Source organism: Castanea sativa, chromosome 10 (assembly GCF_040712315.1).
Source record: "Castanea sativa cultivar Marrone di Chiusa Pesio chromosome 10, ASM4071231v1".
NCBI classification, from domain to species: domain Eukaryota; kingdom Viridiplantae; phylum Streptophyta; class Magnoliopsida; order Fagales; family Fagaceae; genus Castanea; species Castanea sativa.
Window position 1 is genome coordinate 19,018,459 of NC_134022.1, and position 24,809 is coordinate 19,043,267.

At 36.9% G+C, this 24,809-nt stretch overlaps 2 protein-coding genes across 2 annotated transcripts; one reads left to right on the forward strand and one right to left on the reverse strand.

Moving 5' to 3' along the window:
- Window positions 1-1,456: 1,456 nt before the first annotated feature.
- On the forward strand, window positions 1,457-6,167 carry LOC142611805 (homocysteine S-methyltransferase 2-like). Its single transcript, XM_075783951.1, has 7 exons — window positions 1,457-1,734; window positions 3,123-3,179; window positions 3,262-3,491; window positions 3,762-3,891; window positions 4,214-4,417; window positions 5,131-5,202; window positions 5,719-6,167. The coding sequence occupies exons 1-7, from the start codon at window positions 1,540-1,542 to the stop codon at window positions 5,878-5,880; spliced, it is 1,050 nt and encodes a 349-aa protein (XP_075640066.1). The 5' UTR covers window positions 1,457-1,539; the 3' UTR covers window positions 5,881-6,167.
- A 17,648-nt stretch (window positions 6,168-23,815) lies between these two features.
- On the reverse strand, window positions 23,816-24,734 carry LOC142614171 (CST complex subunit STN1). Its single transcript, XM_075786715.1, has one exon. The coding sequence runs from the start codon at window positions 24,381-24,383 to the stop codon at window positions 23,886-23,888; it is 498 nt and encodes a 165-aa protein (XP_075642830.1). The 5' UTR covers window positions 24,384-24,734; the 3' UTR covers window positions 23,816-23,885.
- Between the last annotated feature and the right edge of the window lie 75 nt (window positions 24,735-24,809).

The following is a 24,809-nucleotide window of genomic DNA, read 5'->3' on the forward strand; positions in this document are numbered from 1 at the left end:
AATCATAAAAATGATCGGCAAGACAATTCAAAAGATAAGAGTAACAATTGTATTCATCTTTTATGTACTTATCTATTTTTTCTTGATGGAGATGAAATTCTTCCTCACTCATCTCATTGGTAGAAGCCTTTGGAGGATTCTTGTTAGTGAGGATGTAGGCGACTTTAAGAAAACTCAAATAGAAGAGGATATTTCCTTTCCACCTCTTGAAGTGGGCTCCCTTAAAGTGAAGGGCTTGTTAAGATTTCCAACAATCTCATTTGGTTTCTCTTGTGTAGGCTCTATGTGTTAAATCTCCTTAAAATTGTAGGTGTAAACACAATAATAATGGAAATAACACAAAGAGAAACTGAATAATATTTTTGAATATAATTAATTTGAAGAGAAAAATTACACAATACTATTTGGACTGAAGCGCGACACTTGCTCTCTTTAATGGACTATCTGTTTGGACCCTTTCATTCACTTTCCCTTGCGCACGCATCTAGTCTAATATCTGAATTAATACGTATTGACCCATTAATTACTACAATTAAAAAGAAAAATAGTCTCTCTCTCATTTTTAATGCGAGATTAAACATTTTCACTAATTTCTCATCTTTCATATTAACTCTCACATCTTTACAATTATGTTGTAATATAAATCTATTTTAATTAATTAATATTAAAATGCTCCAACAGGTTGATTATGATTAAAAATTTAGATAAAACATGAGAGTGATTATGACCCTTCAAACTCCTCATATATCTTTATATTGAATGTAGATTTTAAAATTTTAACCATTGGATTGCATGTTCTTATTATATCCTTAATGCTTGCAAAATTTCAAGAAAATCAATGAACAATTGCTATGCTTTCAAACAAATGTAAAAACTTCCAGTTTCTGTGATCTACACTTGTATATAAAAAATAAGTTTATTAATCGAATAGTAAATAACATCCAATATAAATGAAATTTGATATGGATATTAAGAACATAAGGAATATGAAATTCAATGATTAGATTTTCAAAATTCATACACAAAAATAAAATTCAACAATTAGATTTTCAAATTAGTTTGGAAAGAACTTTGTTCGGGGCCACACCAAGCACTCTTCCACATTTCCTTAAAACTAAATCTTATCCTTTCTATAAATGATTTGACACAATCAAAGCAAATTCTCTTAATATCTTACTTATTTTAATTGTTGTTATAAGCTAAATTGATATCAATATATATTACACAATTTTTTTTCGCAATTGATTTAAGTGACTAGTTGTAAGTGATGAAAATGGAAAAGTCACTATTCACAACTCGCTATATAGATATGTCAAAATTTCAATTAGTTTATTAAAAAAAATAATATCACTTTCAATTTTTATTTTTGGGTATTACTTAAATAGAGTGTTACTGTTTATAGAATGGATTAAGATTATGATTATACAAAGCTGTAGCCTGTATGCGTATTTAAACCAAACCAACTTTCATAACAACTTCAAAGTATGCTGAAAGTGAAACTGAGTCAGACTCGAGCGAGCGACTTAGATATATATAGTGATGGGACTCGGCATCGAAACGACGTCGTCACAATCGCAGTGGGATTTGATGAGGGAGTTTGTAGAGAGAGAGGGAAGAGCGGCGGCGGTGGTGGACGGCGGCTTGGCGACGGAGCTGGAGCGACACGGTGCCGACCTCAACGATTTACTCTGGAGTGCCAAATGCCTCCTCTCTTCTCCTCATCTCATTCGCCAGGTCCTCTCTCTCTCTCCGTATACTTATGTGTACTTACTGGCTTCTGGCTTCTGGCTTCTGTATTCGTATTTGTTCTTATCTCAATTTGCGTTGAGTGTAATGTAATCCAAGAGAGACATATAACATATTCAAATTGAAAAATAGTTAATTTTCTCCTTAATTTGGTTGATGAAAATATAGGAGAATATAATGCAATTGGAATTCTTGAATTTTTAGATATATATTAGTTGGGGCCAAAAGAGACTAATCAAATTATTATTATTAAGATGGGAGAATGTAATGAATGGGAAAGGTTGAATTTGATAATATTGATTAGTTGGGGGGTCCAAAAGAGTAAGAGAGAAATTGAGAATGTAAATTTTAAAGGAAAATTATTTATATTAAAAAAAAAAAACCCAACTTTATGGTTGTGTGAAATTTTACAAATTTAAAAGTTTTTTTTTTTTTTTTTTTTGGGGGGGGAAGGGGGGGGGGTTATGTTATTGGTATGGTGATGAGGTTGCTTGGATCTTAGGTTTTGCAGTATGTGTGAAGATTTGGGATACAATGTGGACATGGTTTGTAAAGTTTGTGGTGAAAGGAAAGGAACATTGGAACTTATGAATATGGACTGTTAATTATGAACTTGGACTGTTAAATGGGCGCGGCTTTGACACTTAGAGATTCTGTTTGTTGAATCAGTTAGCTTTTTAGGTTTGTTTGTAGCAGACTTTCATTGCTATAGATGTAGCATTAAACATATGATAGGACCACCATGTGGTGTAGAAAATCAGTTTCAAGAACTGTGCTTGTCTTTTCTCTCTTAAGTCAGTCTTGTGACTTGTATGAACCATTAGCGGCTTTCCATGTAAGTATTGAATCTTATTCTGAGATGCAAATCCACCATCTGATAAAGTTTGCGTAAATGTTTTATGAAATATCTGTTTTGATGAAAATTTTTGGGGGGTGTAAAAATATTTGAAAGTTAAAACTCATGCAATATAATTTTTTTTTTCTTTTCTTATTTATTGCACTTGAGCAACTAATCAGACCAATCTACCCATTGTTATAAGGTGAAAAATGATCAGTCAAAAATTTTAAAGTAATTAAAACATCTAATGAATAACATTTTATGAGTAAAGGGTTAATTTGGAGATGTTTCTTCAGATGAAAAATACTTTACATTAAATGTTGGTTTCAAAATTTCATAATTGGACAAAGTACTATGATCTCAGCTTTTTGTTGGCTTGTAATTATATAAAGTATGATATAACCTATCAAAAAATATAAAGTATGATATAAGGAAAGGGGTCACTTTAGAACATAAATCCTAAGTGGAAATTGATTTATGTTTAAAATTTCTCTTTTCATTTATTTGCTTAATTCATTTGAGTTTCTTGATGGTGCAGGTACACCTTGACTACCTAGAAGCTGGTGCAGATGTTATAATAACAGCATCTTATCAGGTAGGTTCCATTAAATAATGATAATCTCACTATTACTTTTCTTTACCCAAAATGAATTTCAAGTTTATCCATACGTGCACAGGCCACAATTCAGGGCTTTCAGGCTAAAGGCTTTTCTAGAGAAGAAGGTGAAAACTTGCTTAGAAGAAGTGTTGAAATTGCCATTGAGGCACGAGATAGTTATTATAACAGATGTGCTGAATGTTCATCTAATGACACTGGAGCTGGAAGAATTCTCCAACGTCGCCCAATCTTAGTTGCGGCATCTGTGGGGAGTTATGGGGCTTATTTGGCTGATGGTTCTGAGTACAGGTGAGTCAACAAGTGCTGCTTAAAGTAATTGCATGGGCTGCAATTTTCTTTGGCTTTGATATTTCCTATATCTAGCAGTCCCTGGTTAAACTTTAACAACCTCCTTTATGTGTATTATTGGCATAATATTGTACCCTTTTCGTTATTCTTGTCTCACATGCTTCTATATCGAAGTTTGCCAGACTTGTTCTTTCTGTGAGTTCAGAATTGTTGTCCAAATTGACAATTCAGTGATCATGTCTTTTTTTTCTTCTTATGTACTCTTAACAGTGGGGATTATGGTGATGCAATTACACTAGAAACTTTGAAAGATTTTCATCTGAGAAGGGTTCAAGTCCTAGCAGAATCAGGTCCTGACCTAATTGCATTTGAGACAATTCCTAATAAATTAGAAGCTCAGGTATTTTCCTATGCTTGTTGGTTTCAGTAACATTATAATCTCTTCATGGCAAATATTTAATAAAGGCCTATATTTTTTTTATTGTTGGCTTCATACTACTGATACTTGTCATGACCCACTGATATCTTGAAATGGTGTGCCCTATATTTGGGTTGGGTCATCAATCAAATTCTTGATGGACGCTCAAAGCTTGTGGCGGTAGAGAAGGATTAATTCTTAATAGCTATCGAAGATAGCTGTTCTTTATTGAGAACAATGGATTTAGGCGTAACTATGGTGTTTCACTTCTTGCTTTTGTTCGGAAACCTTGGTGTTCATGCAGGCTTATGCAGAGATTTTGGAGGAAGAAGACATAAAGATTCCAGCATGGTTTTGTTTCAATTCTAAAAATGGTGTCAATGTGGTTAATGGCGATTCCATTCTTGAATGTGCATCCATTGCTGAATCATGCAAGAAAGTTGTTTCAGTGGGAATCAACTGTACCCCTCCTCGATTAATTCGTGAACTTATATTATCTATTAAGAAGGTATCATCTTTATGGTGCTGTATATTTTGTTTATTTTCTTATTTTGCTTTGATTTTATTTATCTCTATTTTTTTTTTAGCTGAGCATGAGACTAACTTTTTTCTGTTCTTGAGAGCCATTTCACCTATTGACCTTTTTGCTCGTTCTTTTAATATAAAATCTTGCATAAAACAATGTAGTTTTTCTAGATTATACCATTATTTATTTATTTATTTGATAAGTTAGATTATACCATTATTTCTTGGTTTATTGACTCTCTGTAGAGATGGAGGTTAACGCAATCATTTGAGTTGGCAAAAACATCATTTAGTTATATGGGCAGTTAATTTGGACCTGTGAGGCCAACATATAATAGATTACTACCAGAACAAATCACATACTGGGATAGATTTATTGTCCTTGATAGATAGTATCACTGTCTGCTGACTTTTATTTTCTTTTTCTTTTTCTGATCTGTAATGTAGTATACTTCCTGTGTACTGCAGCTCTCATTCTTCATCTTTCAATGAATTACTTACTTTTTCTGATTAAAAAAACAAATCACTACTGGGTCCATATGTGAAGAATCAATGCTTTTTGTGAAGAATCATATGACATATATAAATACTTTATTTAATTTCCAATTGAATCTTTTATCTCTACATGATTACATTCCTACAAGTCACTCTGCCTAGTGGATTTTTAAACCTTATTATTTTGAACAATTCCTTCAGGTATCAAAAAAACCAATAGTTATATATCCAAATAGTGGTGAAAGATATGATGCCGAGCAAAAACAATGGGTGGTACGTTCGCTTTCTTTCACTTCGCTTGTACAAATATTACTTCTACATTTACAACTCTTGTTTTTTAATGAAGTTTTGAGTGTGAAAATCTTTCTCAACAAAATATAATCTTACTTGAGAAGAGGGTTAAAGTTGTATTTACTCTTTACCAATTTTCAGAAATATAGGCTGTGCCTATGTTTGATGCAACTTTGTGTTCTTTCCAAATGGCAGGAAACTTTCAAATATCAATTTCAAATTCCTGTTCACTACTTTATTGGAAAAACTTCAATTCTCACTTATTTAATTTTGTATTGTAATGAAGGCAAAATCCAAATTGACTAGATTAGCACAACAATTTATTTTTTTATCCTAATGAATAAAAGCATAACAATGATTGATCACATCATGATCTGCTTCCTGGTTGTTTTTATGTTTTTCAAACCAAATGCAATGAAAGCTTATAAATACATTCTTGACTTTATTCTTGTATACTATCACACCCACACTGCCTTAGACCTTGTTTTTTCATTGCAGCAAAATACTGGCGTTTCAGATGAAGATTTTGTCTCGTATGTAAACAGATGGTGTGAGGTTGGGGCTTCCCTTGTGGGAGGTTGTTGCAGAACAACTCCAAATACCATTAAAGCCATATACAGGACTCTTTCCAATAGATCTGCTCCTGCTCTTCTGCCATAGGTACTGCTCCACTTGAAGAGAGCGAAACATAATCTCTCTAATGCAGATGGTGGAAAGGCTTGCTCTATTTCCAATAAAAAAAAGGGTTTCTGCTTGTTTTGGGAAGTTGGGCCTTGTACAAGCCGTTAGAGGATGAGGCAGTTTCCTCATAGAGCTTGTATATTTGAATCTTAGAGCCAAAATAGAAAGAACATCTTAATGTGTCATCAGTACTTCACCTCTTTTAATTCTTTGAGCCAAACATAAAGTTTAATTAACTATATGAACCGTTTTGGACTTTGGAGACATTCATCAGTTTTTAGATGTTGCTTATCCCCCCGCCCCCCCACATTCTTTGAGCCAAAAGTAATGTGATCTGAAATATGTAAGCTAAAACATGAAATTGAGAGAGGAAAAATAAAATCGTCACATTGCTATGCATATACACTACAAATGCACGAATCAATGACTTGATTCTAATGTTAGTACTTAGTACTCAAATGAATAGCATATTAATTTATTAAATCGAAATTCCATTACATGATTACGTGTTGAGGACATTCATGATTTTAGTGTATATGAAGAGCTTACTCATGTTATTGGTTTATTAAAAAATAAACTTACAACACAAGGATTGGGTGTTTTGTGTGTGTGTGTGTGTGTGTGTGTGAGAGAGAGAGAGAGAGAGAGAGAGAGAGATAGGAAATAGGTGCTTACGTATCTTTGGATTTCGATAACAATTTGGCTGAATTTGCCATCCATATTTTCCCTCAATTGCTTCACATTTTAGTTACACATGAAAGAGACAATGAAAGGGTGTTTCACATTTTACAGAAAAGGCTTTACACGTGATTAATTCTTATTGCTTTTTTTTTTTGGGTTGGGGGAGGGGGTGCTGAATGCTTTAAACAGCGATATGAAAAAAAAAAAAGGTAAATTACAAAGTTAGTCCCTATCCTTTACACCAATTTGGTTTCTAACATTTGTAGTATTGTGTTAATTTAATTCTTGCTATTATCCCTTGGATGAAAAAATTATTTTTAATGCGAAGTCAACTACCAACCGGACAAGTCAAATTAAAATTAAAAAAACCCCAAATTAAAATCTACACACAAATCTGATTTTTCTCACTAGATAGTTCTAAAATCCCTAAAAGTTTCTCTCTCTCTCTCTCTCTCTCTCTCTCTCGTTTAAAAGAAACAATCCTGTTTAAGAAAGCTAGTCTAGAAAACAGCTCAAAAAATCTGAATTAGTCCAATAGGATCAAACCTGCACTACCTAGTGCCACAGATCCCTTTGCAAACGAGTGATTTGCTACTACTCTTTTTTACTTTCCAGAATTTATAGAATCATCATGTAGACCTGTCAACAAATCTACCATCATTTCAAATTCAAACCAACCTGATAACCCGTAGAGTTTTATAGAATGGTGGGCAACCTTTCTCAAATAAAAAGAAAAAGGAATCCATTTTTTATGAGTTGCAAACAGTGGTTTCATAAGGTGCTTTGCATTCGTTTATAGCCCAAGCTCCTGAAGCAAGCATGTAGGAGAAAATTAAACAAACTATTAACCAACACTTAACTTTTGAGAAATTTGTATAACGACAGCTATGGAGATGATATTGACGAGAGAGAGAAACTTTTAGGGATTTTAATTTTAGAACCATTTAGTGAGATAAATCCAATCTCACTTGAGCATTTTTTTTTAATCTGACATGAATGTACAGTTGGCAAATAATGTGGCATGAAAATCATTTTTTACTATTCCGTTTGACACATCAGCATTTTCCATCCAAGAATAACTACATGGACTAAATTGACACAACATTGAAAAAGTTAGGGACCAAATTGGCACAATAGAAAGGTTAAGGACTAAATTGTCATCTAATGTAAAGGATAGAGATTAACTTTGTAATTTACCAAAAATAAAAATAAAAAACTCTTGATCAGCTAATCGGTCCAGTCCACTCCAACTTGCCAAAGCCCAAAGGCAATTTGGTTAAACTTTTCAATCTCAATCTGCCCACCCCAGCAGATAGTCCCACCCACCCCAGCAAACTCTCTCAACTCAACCATTCCCAATACTGAAGAAGGAGAGCCAGAGGATTTTTACAACACATGGCCTGGAGTTAGCCCTGTTGCACACAATCACAAACCCCCACTAAACCATCCCAATTCTAGCACAAACAATGCAAGTTTTTCTATGAGGCCCCTTGATGAGAATTAACAAGCATTCAAGGATTCATTGCATGTTCCAGTTGGGCTTATCACAAGAGCATGATCCAAGAAGATCAAAAAAACACTTAATGGGTTGATTCAAGAGATTTGGGCTGATTCTAATGTAGGACATTCCAAGCTTGGCCCAAAGGAAAATGAAGGCGTAATAAATTTAATCCAAGCTATTGAGGGATGATCTGGCTTAATTGGGAGTGATTTATGATGTGGATTAATGACTGATTGACTTTCCAGCTCTATATCAGTTAATGGAGATTTTTTCCTATTTTGGATATGCTAATTTCAGACCAAATCAACTTTTATTATTTAGTACATTTTTTATATTTTCTATTTTTCAGACATGTCTTATAAATAGCATGCACTCATTGTAATAGAGGATTATTGAATAGAAATCAGAAAAGGTGAGGCTTTGCTCTTCTTTTGGTGCTTCAGGAACTGTGAACTTATCAAGGATTCTTTCTTGTAGTGTTCAAACTTTATACCTTCGGTTTATGATTCAATTATAATCATTGGGTCAATGTTTATTACTTATACTTTTGGTTCGCATTTCACTTATAAACGTTGGGTTAGGGTTCTATCAAAATCTGAATTTTTTCTTTCCTAGGCAAATAGTCCAATATTGTTTGTTGGGTCTCAAAGCGTATCGATTGAGGTTCGTATCACCCCCTGGTTACCACATGGTGAATCAAACCTCAAATGGACTTGGATAGAAGGAATTGGTCCATATATAACAAATGGACTAAGCCTTCATCCCCAATTTGAGGACTTTAACACTGAAAGTGATACCATTGTAGTTATGTTTAACTTGGACAAACTGAATGAGAAGAGACCAAAAGCCAAGCAAGGACAAGGTTGGGCAAAAGGATGCATTCTGGAATCCCTTGATTCTTTCAATGAGTCTCTAGTTCAAAGGGTCTATCGTGGGAGATTCAGATTTAAACTAGGTGGTTCAAGTCATGGGCCGAGTTTACTCCACAAACTAATGGGGCCCATAATAGAGTTGATCCAAGAACCATCAACAACAACAATTACCCGACCCTTGTCAATGAAACCCATCAGCAAAACCAACATGCAATCCCAACTCTTGAAAAGCAACCCATTAATTTTGAGCCCATAGTAGGGGACTTAAACTCATTTGAGCTCCTCAACCTAGGACCAGGACCCCCATCACCTATAAGCTCTATAATCTCATCTCCATAGAGCACATACCTCAGTTGTAGTGAAGCTTGGGACTTAAAAATAGAAATTGAAACCATTAGGGTGAGCTCCAGGAAAAGAATTAGAAAGGAAATTAGGAGGTTTGGCAAAAACATGAAACAAAGGTAATGATGTGCTCTATTTGATGAGGAAGTTTTTCAGGTGAGAACATTGATAGCTCTAGAAATCTCAACAAACACTTTCACCCATTTGTTCCATGCTGAGTCTAACATAGGGCTTCAGGAAGCTGGCCTTCAACAACTTCCAATTAGCCATGAGGATCTTGAGTTGGAATTGTAGAGGGCTAGGCACCCCCTCTACAGTTCTATAATGCCAAAAAAAGGCATAGGAGCATAAACCAGACATCTTATTTCTAATGGAGACTAAGCTTGTACAGGATAAGGGCCTAGATGTTTTGGAGAAATGTGGATTCTGCAAGGGATGAGAATGTCCAAGAGAATGACTCAGTGGTGGACTACTCCTTGGATGGCAACCAAATTAGAATCTCAGCATTTAGTATGGCTCAAAGCACTTAATTCATGTTGATCTTCTTGACCACAAAGGTACCCCTCTCTCCATAACGTTTATTTATGGCTAACCTAATCATACCAAAAGGGAAGAATTTTGGTTGGAACTGAAACAATTGAAGCATATAGCTAAACCAGTCTAGTTATGCATTGGGGATTTTAACCAGATTTTGTCACATGAGGAAAAATTTTCTTTTAACAATAGGAACATTGTAGGAGCTGATTTATTCCTAAATACCCTTAATGAGCTTGAATTGTGTGAACTTGAGGCTAAAGGTCAAAGGTTTACCTGGATGAATAGAAGGGAGGATGAAGCTTTGGTAATGGAGAGACTAGACAAAGCCTTTGCTTCCGTCGATTGGATAAATACATATCCACATTATGCACTTTGTAATCACCCTATCTTAAGATCAGATCATGGGTCTATTTTGTTGGATTTTGAAATGCAGTAATCACCCTATCTTTAGATTTGAGAGGATGTGGATGACACACATTGAGCTGTGATTCAAGTGCTTGGAATGTTTAAATATTTTCAAGGTGATAGAAACATTAAATATTTTCAAACACTGGTGAAGCAAAGAAGAGCTCGAAGTAAAATCTTACACCTCAAAACAGATGAAGGAACTATCACTTAGGACTATGAGGTTATTGAAAGCACTTTAGTCAATCACTTCAAGAATCGGTATATTGAAACAGAAACAATCTCCTTTCACACCTTGAGAAAGGAACTAGAAACACTTCCTATCCCTAAAATTGATCAACATCAGCAAGCTACCTTAGACATGCCTATAACAGATGATGAAATTAAAAGGGCAGTCTTCCAATTGGGTCCTCATAAAGTTCCTGGACTAGATGGGATACCTGCTTTCTTCTACCGTGAATACTGGGACATAGTGAAGTAGGACATCCTCAATTCAATCCAGGCCTTCTTTCATTCTGGTTCCCTTCTCAAATCCTTGAACCAAACTTTCCTTACTCTTATACCCAAGGTTAGTATCCTTGAGGAGGTAACTGACTTTAGTCTGTGCAATGTCACATACAAAATCATCTCCAAAATACTGGTGATCAAGTTAAAACCACTCATGGATAAACTAATCTCACCATTTCAAAATGCTTTTATCCAAGGAAGGAGTATTATTGACAATATTCTTCTTGCACATGAAATCTTTGATACCCTAAAAAAGAAAAAAGGAAGGAAATGAGGGTTTGGGGCCTTGAAGATTGACATGTGCAAACAATACGATAGAGTTAATTGGAATTTCCTCAAAATTGTCATGCTATCCATGAATTTTAGTGACACATGGCTGAATTGGATCATGGAATGTGTCACTACTATCCAGTATACCTTGCTTATCAATGGTATCCCCACGCAAGCCATCCACCCAACTAGGGGTATTAGACAAGGTGATCCCATATCCCTTTACCTTTTTCTTCTTTGTGCTGACATTCTTTCAATAAAACTTACTTAAGCTGAAAACAAAAGGCAAATCAAGGGTATTACAATCGGAAGACAGTGTGTCTCTTTCACACATTTTTTTGCAAATGACTCCCTTTTCTTCTTCCAAAATGACATGACTTTCCTTGCCAACATAAGGAAGATAATTTTGTGGTACTGCTCTATTTCTAGTCAATATATAAACTTCACTAAATCCGACCTGTTCTGCTCTCCTAACATTCCCCTACATAACCAAGAAAACATAGCAAGCTCCTTACAGGTCAACCTTGTTTGGAATCCTAGTAGGTACCCAGGCATTAACTTCAAACTTCGGGGTAGGAGAGTGATTGATTTTCAGGACCTAGTAAATAGAGTCCAAGCAAAATTAAAAGGATGGAAAGCCAAACTCTTGTCACAAGTAGGAAGAGCAACTTTAATCTCATCTGTTCGTCAATTTATGCCCCTTTATACCTTCTTCTGCTTCAGAGTACCTGAATCTGTGTGCAACAAATTGGATGCCATAATAAGAGCTTTTTGGTGGGGGTATGATCTTGGAACTAGGAAGTTACACTTGGTGAATTGGGAAACAATATGTAAACCAAAGAGAATGAGAGGCCTTGGGATAAAAAAATTTACCTCTATCAACCAAGCAATGGTGTCAAAATAATATTGGAGAATCTAGAACAATCCTAACTCTCTGATGGCAAGGACTTTTGAAGTCAAATATTTTCCTAGATCTCCCTTGAGAGAATACAAACCTAAACCTCACCACTCATGGATCTAGAGAAACATCACTAAAATCCAATTTGTTCCTCTTCATCAAGGTCGTTGGTTGATTGGGAATGGTCACCAAATCCCACTCTCTCATCCTAAGTGGTTTCACTGCCTAAACCAAACCCTTAGGGAACACAATCTCATTAATGGCACTATGGCAGATCTTATTGAGAATAATACAAAATCATGGAATTTTGACCTGGTTAGGAAACTTTATCATTTCCCCATTGCAAAGGAGATTCTGCAGATTCCAATACCTAAAACTCAAGGCAATGATGACAAACTCATTTGGAAACACTTCACTTTTGGTGAATACAAAGTTAACAAGGCCTACAACTTAATCTACCAAAACCAGAGCCATTCATGTATAATATCCCAAAATACTCCTAGCTTAACCCCATCTGTTTGGAGTTTCTTTTGGAAAGTCAAATTACCCTTGAAAATACTCTTCTTTATTTGGAAATTCCTGCATACTAGCTTACCTACTTTTGCATACCTGAACAAAAGAGGTATCCATGTTACTAATAGATGCTTGATGTGTGATGAAGAGGAAGAAACAACAACCTATCTCTTCTTAAATTGCTCTTTTGCAAGAGCTGTTTGGCATGGCACAATCTTGGAATTGAGAACTTCTGAGGTACAATTCAATACAGCAGAACAGTGGTTGAGACAAAGCATAACCACTATAGACACTTGATTTTGCACCTATAATTTAATTTTGGAAGATGATTAAAATGACCATTTCAAATGCCCAAAAATCATAGTTGCATTACATGCATTAAATCATTCATTGCATATCATAAAAATGATTTTGAGATTCTAACGGTTGCGACAGTACGCCCGATTCCGAAATTAGACCGTTGGATTGAAAGATATCACAAGATCAAATGTTCATGATCTGCATGCATTGTATACGGGTGAAACGGATCACATGTGATTAATTGAAATTAATTTTGATTGGTTAAATAATTAAAATTACTTAAATAATTGTGTGATTGGTTGTTGGTTTTTGTCAGAAATAAGTATGGTTGCATGGGAATAAAATGGATAATCAGATAACAAGAGAATTGTTGATAATTAAGTCTTTTTAGAACATTTATCTATTAGATAATTAGTCAAGACCTGATTATCAAAATAAAAATGATTAATTTTAGAATACGAGTTAAAAATATGTCCAGATTCAATTCTTGACTCAGAAAATCCCTAAAAAAGAGTCCAAAGTGAACGAAAATTGGGAATTGGGCTCGGCACTTGAGAGAGCCAATCTAGAGTGCCGATTGGCACAGCTTCGAGGCCCGGCCCAAAAATGCTCTAATAAAATGCATCCATTTCGAATTTTTAGGGATAAGAACGCAACCTAATTCATATCTGATCCAATCCAGCTTATTTTTTAAGCATCCAACCTATAGGGAACAAACATCAGAAATTAGGACCCTTCTTTTTTTGACTTCTCTCTCCTCTTATGTTAAAAAAGTTCTGCTTTAGGAACTTTTTTGTTAAGAGGCTTCACTCAAACCCTTAAAAAAAATTTTCTCTTTGAAAAACTCTTTTCTCGAGGATTAAGTTCATGTAGGTATTACTTTAACTTTGTTCCCATAACAAGTTTTCATATATGTTTTAGTTTCCATGGATATGATGGTTTCTTTTGTGTTTAAATAATCATGTCTCATGTGTTATCACATATTTTCTTTTGTTTTCAAAAAATTTCACATGATTAATTGATGAGCATGTCTAGATCTTGGTTTGAATCTTAGAATTTTAGATCTGCAATTTTTCATTGTGTTTTTATTAAACTAAAATCAAATTTGCAATTTTTCTCCATGTTTTTTTCAGAAAAAAAAAAAAAACAGATCTACATTTTTTTTTTTTCTCTTTGTTGCCTTTTCAAAGTAAAACCAGATCTGAATTTTAATCATAAAGTTTGATCTAAATTTTATTAATAAAATCTGATATGTATTTTCCAAATAAAAATCTGTCATGTTTTTAAATAAAAAACCAGATCTGTATTTTCCAAATAAAAACCTGCCATGTTTTTAATAAATAAAAAAACAAGATCTGCATTTTTGCATATACAAATCTGCCCTTATTTTAATAAAAAACTAGATCTGCATTATTCCAAATAAAAATCTGGCCTGATTTTAATAAAAAATCTGATCTGCATTTTTTTAAAATAAAAATCTAACTGTTTTTAAATTAAAAACCAGATCTGTTTTTCTTTCATAAATAATGTGTTTTCAAAGAAAAATATTTTTTCCTCATATTTAAAAATCCCAACCAAATCTGAATTTTTATTTAAGATCCATTCTTTTTTCTTTTATGAGAACTAAAAATCAAATTTTCCATTAACTATTCTCACCAAAACTTTTCACACAAAATAAACCGGCAAATCTAAGGTTCTTGAATAGAAGTTTAACCCTAGGTCTAGGATTTGACATAGCATATGTTGCATCTCATTTCATACTTTTAATATGGGTATTTAACGGTCACTAAGAGTCAAAAAGATCAGACTCTGTCTAGGCAAAGTGGGTGCCTAACACCTTTCCATCTTGTAACGTAGCTCCCAAACCTTAGAATTTTAGGTAGGTAGATCTAGTGCTTTTTTTTTTGGTAGATTGTATCTAGGACCAAAGTTTTGTATCTTTACATAGGTTGTATCTAAGACCAAAGCCTTGTAAAGATATTCTACCAAGTTGTATTTGTATAATCAATTAATGAATTTGAGGTATTTTTTGTGAATTGTATTTTATTTTTTCTTATTTTTTTATTAAAAAATAAGTGGCGACTCCACACGTAATCCTGAAAAGGGAAGGTGCTGATGCCTAACCTCTTTTCTGAGAGCACCCCTAATTTTTCCAGTCTCTCACAACCACAAGCAGATCCTTGGAGTAAAACAGAATGAATTACTTAGAAGCTCTCTACACCACCCTTTGGCCAATTTGGAATCATAAAAATATGGTTTTGCATCAAGGAAAGATACCTAACCCTGTTGAAGTAGTTCTCATTTCTCAATCTATTACTTGCAGGTATCAGGAAGCTTTCAACCACAGCCAGATGCAGAAAATCAACTCAAATCCAAAGCAAACCAAAAGCATCCCCCACCAGAGTTGGCAACTTCTCATCAAGGTGGTAGCATACAGAAACAGGAAGGTTGGGTGTGATGCCCCAATTTGATTGATTGTGTGATGTGTGTGGGTGTGTGATGAGTTTCACATCGGGTATTTACTGGGTTGAACTGGGCTTTATTAACAACTGCAAGGAGCCTCAATTGTGATTAGTCCTTTTGAGGTATAGCGCAGATGTGACTAGCGCAGATGTGACTAGCGCTTTTTCTTGGGTCGTGACACTGGGAGATATGGTTTTGCTTTTGAAGCCAATAAACCGGATGGGAGTACTATTTTCAAAGGTGGAGCCGATAGTGGGAGGCAGTCCATCTACATGGCAACTCAAGAAGCATTGGTGGAGGCATTACTCAAAGCCAAAGACTTAGGATTCTGTAGCATCCTAATATTGTGCAACAACAGAAGATTAGTGCAGATATGTAACCACACCAGCAACCCTTCATGGCAGGATCAAACTCTCCCATTAGACTTATACCAATTGCGGCAACAAAGACTAATTACACATGTCATTTTTGTTCCTAGACTTGTTATATCGCATGTGCTTAATCTAGCTATTAGAGCTGCAAACTGTCTAGGTCAATTTTGCTACACGTACCCGAGCCCAATATAAGGCTTTTCTTTTGTAATGCTCCTTTTAGTTTAATGAATGTTTTAGTTGGTATTAAAAAAAAAAATCCACCCAATCTGACCTGTGGACAATCCCTTAAACTACACATCATGACAATGGAGTTTTTTCTTTAATGGGACATTTTAAAACACAGCCATTTTACATAGATTGGAAAGTGAAAATTCCAATTTACTGTAAAATATCATGTTAAACAAGAAGATTTTGTTGCGCATCATCTACTAATTATAGTACTAAAATATGCCTTTCTTCTTCCAATTCACTGTAAAATATCATTGCAACTTGCATCGTGTATATTGCTCTAACCTTCCCCTCCCCTAAACCAAAACATTCAAACAGATGATGGACTCACGCAAACAATAGAGAATCTTAATATATATTCGATGCATAAAATAATTATTATTTTATAATGGGAGTTTCTTTCACTCTATTAGTTCGTGTTAGAGGAAAACCATCATCTCTCTTCTCCATCTTCTTTTGCTCTCTCTCTCTCTCTCTCTCTCTCTCTCTAGGCATGTAGGACAAGTTGGCCATCTGTATCTTTTTTTTTTTTTGGTTAAACAGGTGCATATATTAAACAACAAAACAAAAATTACAAATTGGCCACAGAGGCCAAAGTTTTGGCAACCCGCCTATAATAATACAACCCATTCATATCAGCATCAAGCAAAACATTTAAATCATCAGAGGGAGATACATCAAACATAACAATATTTTCCAACATGGAACAACCCCTCTTAGCCAATAAAGTTAGCGCATCTATTTGCCTTTCTAAAAACATGCCCCACCCGAATTTGCTTGAACCTTGCCATGAGAGACCTGCAATCACACATCAAAGCAACATAACTTTTATTAGGATAATTTTCACTATTAAGAATCTCCACAATCACCTTGGCATCAAGCTCTACTTCTAACTATTGTATTCCCAATTGGATGGCTAGCATCAAACCATCACGTAGAGCCCACAATTCAGCCATGACACTAGTTGTGTGTCCTATTGATCTTGAAAATCCCTTAACCCAACCTCCATGACAATCCCTAATAACTCCTCTACCCCCGGCCTTGCCTGGATTTCCACAAGCCGCACCATCCATGTTAAGTTTATGCCACCCACCTGGCGGTTTATTCCACCTAATAGGGATAGCAACTCGAGAAGAAACTTGGCGGCTAGTACTCACATAGTAAAAATATTCCCTAGCTTGAGCAATGTAGTCTTTGTCCAACTTGGAATTAAGAGTGGTGTTTTCAAACACTACTTTATTTATATTCTTCCATAGGCACCAAACCGCAAATAAAAACAACATGCTCTAAGGGATCAATGTGTTGTGCCTAACAGTGCTTAGACAATTTGTTTTTAACCAAGTCTCAAAATTTTCATTGAAGGAATTTATGTGTGAAGCAGGTACCCCCAACCTATACCACAAGTCACGAGCAACAACACAATCACGAAGAAGATGGACAATGGTTTCTTCATGCCGATTACACAATGGACAAGTTATATCGCAATTGATGCCCCTAGCTACCAGCACACTTTCACAGGAATACTACCATGGACACACAACCAAAGGAAGCTTATAATTTTTGGCAGCCCATCTACCTTCCAAAGCCACTGTCCTTGAAACCGATTTTCAGCCATGTCAACTTCATTAGCTAGGTGATAGGCCGAATTTGTGGAGAATTCCCCATCTTTGGAGTACTTCCACATGATAGAAACTGTCCTATTTTCACACAGCTGAATTGGAATAGCTTTAATTATGTTTTTAATTGAATTCTACAGCTCAAAAGAAAGTATTTCGCATCTCCATTCATGATCATGATATAGGTCAGCCACTGTCAATTCTTGGTCTTCTTGCCTTAAGGGTCCTTCAATCATACCTCGATGAGAATTACCATTAATCCAGTTATCCAACCAAGCCTTGATCCCGTGGCCATTACCCACTCTCCAACAGATTCCTTTCATAAATATGGGAATACCCAAGCTAATAGCTCTCCAATTAGGTGATGAAGGAATTTTTCCGGGTTCCTCGACCGCATTCTCGATGATGAGCAATATTTCTTTAGTAACACCTTAGCCCACGGAGCATTTTGTTCATGGTACATCCTCCAATTCAAATTTGAGAGCAAAGCTATGTTTTTTGCTCTAGCCGCTTGAATCCCTAAACCCCCTTCTTCCTTGGATCTCACAATTTTACTCCAACTCACCATGTGCATTCTATTTTTTTCACTTGTGGTTGTGGATCCCCATGGAAAATCCCGATTGACCTTATCTAGTTTTTCACATATATGGACTGGTAAGGCCACCCCTTGCATCACATAGTTAGGAATGGTTGACATTACAGACTTAATTAACACCGTCCGACCAGCAAAGGAGAGGTATTTAGCCTTCCACCCCGCTAATTTGCTCATGACCTTCTCCATTATAAATTTGTATGGGTTCCTCGTAGCCCCTCTATGCCTTAGTGGGAAGCCAAGGTACTTCCCAACGTCACGAGTCTCCCGAATGCCCAATTTATCAAAAACTTCCTCCTTCAAACTTTCATTGACATTTGGAGAAAAGTATATGCGGGACTTCTCCAAGCTAATTTTTTGCCCAGATTCGACACAAAATTTCTCAAGCACATCCAATATTGCTTCACAGGCCGTGGGGTCAACCTTACTGAATAAAATGATATTATCCACATAGAGAAGGTGAGAGAAACCCAAATTTTCCTTAGAGGCCTTCAAAGGGGTCCAAGAGCCCTCCACACATTTATGCTCAATAAGGTGACCTAAATACTCCATGCATAGGATAAAGATGTACGGAGATAAGGGGTCTCCCTGCCTAATACCCCTTGTTGGCTCAAAATGTTCTAAAGCACCCCCATTGACCAAAATGGCAGTGTTAGGAGAAGTAATGCAGCTCATTATGATCTTGAGGATTTTTGGGGGAAACTGGAAGGCTTGCAAAACTATATGGATGAAACTTCATTCCAATCTATCGTAAGCCTTTTCTAAATCCAACTTTATGGCCATAAAGCCTGCTCTTCCCTTTTTATTATCCAAAGCATAGTAAAGTTCTTGGGCTATAAGAACATTATTAGTGCCTCTTCGGCAGGTACAAAAGCAGTTTGTACAGGCGAGATCAAATTGCTAAGATAAGGTTTGATACGAGCCATAATGATCTTCGAAATCACTTTGTAAATTGAGTTACATAAGTTGATGGGCCTGTAATTACTCAAAGATTCCGGATTTTGACATTTAGGAATCAATGAGATCAAAGTATCATTCAGATAACTAGGCACCACACCACGAGCAAAAACTTCATTAATCTCCTCATAGACAGAGCTTCTGACCTCTAGTCAAAAATGTTGGTAGAACACCGCATGAAGGCCGTCAGGACCAGGAGCCTTAAATGTCTTAAGAGCCCAAAGACCAGCTCTGATTTCCTCATCAATGAATCCACAATCAATTTTAGCTCTATCTTCTGATGTTAGGAAACAACAAGAGAAGTTTGAGACATCCGAGTTTCTAGCTGACAACTTCAGTTCTGTGGTATACAAGGTTTTAAACCCATTCCTGATATACTCTTTTATCTCATTTTCCTCCGTCAACCAATTCCCAACAGTGTCCTTGATACACCTTATTTTGTTTCTATGGCGCCTCACAACTGTGGAGACATGAAAAAAAGACGTGTTACGGCCCCAAACTTGGCTGCGTTGAGTATGGACTTAAGCACCCAAAATTCCTCTTCTTGCATGAGAATTAGTGAATATTCCGAAACAAGCCGTTTTTCAAGTTCTAGTAGAAAATTACAAGGGCTATCCACAAGGGCTTTCTGCACACCATTCAATCTTGCTAATGCTATTTTTTTTTTTTTTGCGAAGAGATTCCCAAAAACTTCCACATTCCATTTTTTTTACTTTATCTACAAAATCAGACGTTTCTGTTTGTAATGTTTTATCCTTAGACCAGGCTTGTTGCACTACTCTTGGAAAATCCGGATGAAGCAACCACATTGTTTGGAATCCGAAAGGTTTGTTTCGCTGACTAGCCGTAGATTTACGTAACTTGATAAGCATAGGACAATGGTCTGAGAAAGTTCTAGGTAAATGGGTTACTACGGCTTCTGAATAAAGGAGCCTCCACATTGAATTAGCAAAACACCTATCTATTCTTTCCAAAATGAGGCTTGAGATGGGCCTATGGTTTGTCCACGTGTATTTCAGCCCCGTAAAGCCCTAGTCTATCATATTACACTCATCTAAGCACCCCTTGAACTCAAGAGCTCTATTCAGGTTCACTTGATTTCCCCCAAATTTATCCTCCTCACACAAAACTTCATTAAAATCTCCCAACAAAAGCCAAGGTAAATTATGGAGATGTGCTACGGTTTTTAAGTTATCCCATAATATTCTTCTTCCAGCTAATTTAGGACTAGCGTAAATTGCAGACATAAGCTAGGTTAGATTAGAAGAACGCACCTTAATAGAGGCATGAATTTCCTGCTCAGTGGTTGAAAGGGGCGAAACATCCACATCCTCTGTTTTCCAGAGTATCCATAAACCCTCGGCATAGCCAATTGTATCCGTGGCAATGTGTCCGTCAAAAGGCAAGTCGTCTATTATTTTTTTGGCTCTGCCTCCACCAACCCCCGTCTCCATCACAACCAAAATAGAAGGGCGTGATTTATAGTCATTTCAAAAATTCTTCTTTTGAAATCAGCATTAAGAGCTCCTCTACAATTCCAAAATAAGATATTCATTTTAACAAATTGGCTTAGAGGTACCTCAATTTCAGGTGGATTAGTACTCATTGTCGCTGACTCCACCATACTCCATCCCATCCTCCTCAAAAGGCTTTTGGAAGCTGCTCATTCTGGCTTCCATATTATCATGTACTTTAGAATACTCACAATCTCCTCCTTGCAGCACAGTAACACGTCACACCTCTGCACTGGTGCCATGAGTTGAATTAGTTTCAATGTTGGGTGGTTCCCCATGTGGGCCGTAGCCATCCCCCAGAAGTCCATTAGCTTCCTTTCCTGAATAATCCATCCGGATTCGTCCCAATGAGGCACGACTGATGGCCGTCGTTGCTTGCTCAACTCCTCTGCTGCTTCCTAGGAAATCTCCGGAGTGTCCGTGAGAAATTTCCACCACGGGTTTGGTGTGAAATTCCACGCCCTGTGATCCAATGGGAGGTCTCCAATTCGAATGCTTGCTAGAGTTAGGGGAAAGAGAAGCTTCCACGCTAGTCCCAGCTCTTCTTCGAACCATCCCAGAGTTTCTGTTGGCGCTGCTTGGATTTGGGCAATTACCTTGTTTGGAATCTTTACTACTCTGCCCCTATACCAGATTGCCCATTAGAGGCCGTGGGGTCAACCCGCTCAAAAGCCCCTCCATTCTCAGTTTGATTCTCACCAACCTGCGTTTCTAAATTTTTTGAGTTTTGTTGTAGATCACTCTTGTTCCCAAAGCTGAACAAAGGACGTTTTTGAAGCCTAGACCCCTTCAATATTTTTGAAGTTTTAACCACGAACCTATTGCTGCCTTTAGATTTAATGTTTTGCAAATTTTTACTTTTGTTCCCATCGCTCTATCGCATCCTCTATAGCGTCCCACTACTCGAAGCTTTTAAGCTATCTTCCACCATACACTCTGCTCCCATCTCAAGGATTTTTTGCGGAAATTGGGCTACAGCAAAATGTGTGGTATCAACTATAGGGTCTACCGAGTCAATGGGATGTGATATCTCAAGATTTTTTCCTGCTTCTACTCTCTCATAATGATGCTCTTGTGAAAGGTCGGAATTACCCTTAGTTTTAATTTGACTCATCTGATTTGGTTTAGACTGCCCATTTGGACGTCCCTATCTCACACTTCTTTTCCTAGTAACAACCATCCATGGGCCATAGTTTGATTCGGACTGAGCCCCATCACTGGGATCATTGGGCTTTGAGGCAGCCAACCCCTCATTAATCCTCTGCTCTTCTTGTCTAGTATTCTCCTTGACTATTTGCTTTAGTTGGAAGCTACAATTTTCCTTTTTATGGCCAAGACGACCACAGCTGAAGCAGAGAGAAGACACACCTTCATACATTATATGTTGCACCATCCTTCCCACTTGGATAGAAGTGATAAGGGGTTTCTCCAAGTTTATTTGAACACAAAGCCTTGCGTAGCCACCTTTGGTTTCTGAGGCTGTATAAGAGTCTATGCGTAGAACAAGTCTAATCACGCTTCCTATCTCTTTTAAGACCGAAGCGTCGTAAAATTCAATTGGCAACTCTAGAAGCCTTACCCACACTGCAACTGAGGAAAGCTTTGCTTCAGAGGCTTTGAAATACGATTCCCACGGCATGATAGCTAGAAAATGCTCCCTGATGAACCACGGACCTCCACGAAGTACATGGTCATAATCCTCCCTACTACTAAACCTGATTAGGAAAAAATCACGACCCAAATTTACACAATCCATCTTCGTCTTCGGTGACCATAACGCATTGATTTTGAAAGTGAGATAGTTGAAGCCAACTGATCTACCGTACACTTTCACTATCAATGCCATGGACCACGGCGCCCTAATGCGAGCCTTAGTTTCCATAGATAATTTCACTTCAGCCATACCCTCCACCAAAGGTTCCAGCTCAGTGTCTGATTCATACTCCTCCCAAACTTTGTCAAATCGGAGAGCTTGTTCATAAGCTCCAGGAATGTCTCCCACAAGGCTATCTTTGTAACTAACAATTTTCCTTGGTTGCGAGAAGCTTGTTGCTCCATTACTTTCCTTAAATTTCTTAACACTGCGGTTGAGTTCGTCTTCTTCTTCACTGCTGCGTTGGGTTGGCGTAGAGAGCTCAACGTCCATAGTTATTCTTTTCCGTTTTTTACTTCTTTACATACCCATCTGTATCTTTTAAATATTACTCAAAGTTTCTCAAAATAAACAAATTCAATTTATTTATAAAAAAAAATAGAAACACATATCCAGATTTCTTTAAAGTCTCAACCATCATCTTGGTAGGGACCTGTCAAAGTGCTAACGTGGATACCACCTCTAAGAGACGCAGACACAATAATGCATATATAATAAAGAATTTCAACTATAAGTTGAAATTCATGTTAGCACTGCCCAAGATAGAGATTCATACCTGATGAGGGTGATTTTACAAGTTACTAATACCTTAAGAAGGCTGATGGGAGTAGCAAGCCCATCAGCTCTTGTCAATAAAACGTCTCCTTTTGACGTTTGTGGCTACACCTCATGTTTGACGGCGTTGGGCTGAAGGAAGAAAAGATGACGGAGTCAAAGTTGGAGGTCCTATGCTGACGACCTTGCTGGTGGCATACATAGGCTGACGACCTTGCTAGTGGCATACGTAGGTTGACGACCTTATCAAAGACATACGTAGGCTGACGACCTTAGGAAGTAAAAGCTGAAGGGGATAACCCAACCGTCATCCATAGCTTGTTTTGTCCGCCATGTACGTGCATATAAGGAAAATTCTTGCGCTACACGTTTGGCCTTAGTCAAGAAGATTCTTATAAAGAAAAGGGCTCTAGATGATACATAAAATCCACAAATTACTCTCCTACAAGGAAAGTACTTCCTCACCAAGGCGCTTATTTCGGATCCATGTTACTATATATACCCCAAAACCCTCATAAACCAAGGTACGCATAATTCACTTCAGCTCTAACACTTTAGGGTTGAAAAGGAGAAAAAAAGTTCTAACTTAACCTTCGGAGGGTTTTTGGCCGGCACCACACCGATGCTCTTTGTTGGTCTTGTCTGTTGTTGTGCAGGTGTTGTTTTGAGTAAAGTGAGGACCACGTGACAATTGGTGAGTTTTCATACATCATCAATACCAATGATCATAATTCCTAGCTAGATTCTATTGGATTATGCTTAAAACCTGATAACATTCTAAAAGTTGAAATGGTAAATAATTATCAATAGGTTCAATAAGACTCGTAAACCAGGCTTAAAAATGAAACCCAAATGGAAAATTTTAAGAACTAATTCTTTGAACAAACTACACATGTAACTCAAACTTTTCATGTTAAAATCAAATTAAAAATTAAAACCCATTACACCAAATTCAAGAACACATTGAAATGAATAACCACTACTTTCTAAGAGGGCCTAACATCGTAACACTTGCTTGCCAAACTCATACATTCCAACCAATGCAATGTCTCCACATTGGGGTCCCTCTCCACCACGACATCCGACACCGTGATTTGCACCGCGCCACGGTAACTTGTGATCCTCCCACGTACTCTTGCCACTACCCCAAGCCTAACCTCTGCCGCGAAACGACTCGCCATTTGGGCAGTTAGTCGAACACTTGGCGGGCTGCAGCGGGAGAAGTAAGGCGACACAAGGTGGTTGAGCCAGAGGACGCAGACAATGCAGCCGGTGCCATCATCAACAGTGAATTTAAGGAATTTGTTGGGTTTGAGTTCCCGGGAGGTGATGGTGCCGACGGTCTCGGCACGGAAAAAAAAGGTGCCTCTGCGAGAAAAGGAAATGGGGTCTGAGGGAGAATGAGAAGGGGTTTGGGTGAGAGAGAGGAGGTCAAAAGCCAAAAGCTTTACATGGGTATTATAGAGTCGGCGAAGCTGTTCCATTAGAGAGAAACTTTTTTTTTTTTTTTTTCCTGCTTTTGGGTTTTAGATAACGGCTTGGATTTAAAAAGTTTAATGGGTCTGGTTGTGGTTGTTGTTGAAGAAGGTGAGGGGTTTTGGAGGGATTCTGCTTTTGGGTTTGGGTTTGGGTTTGGGTTTTTTTTGTTTTTGTTTTTATAGACAGACAAGACAGGTGCCATTTTGGTACTATCTTTTTACCTTTCAAGGTTGGAATAAAATTTATGCGTCAAAATTCTCGGATCATATACCAGTTATATAGTGCGTTCTTGGTAGAGGTTTGAGTCTTTAAACCGTAGTAGGAACAGAAAAAGCATGAGTTGTTCCACTTCCAATGGCAGGATCGTGGTTGAAAAGCTATCGCCATACCCACATTTTTATTTTTATTTTTTATGAATGAATAATTTTATT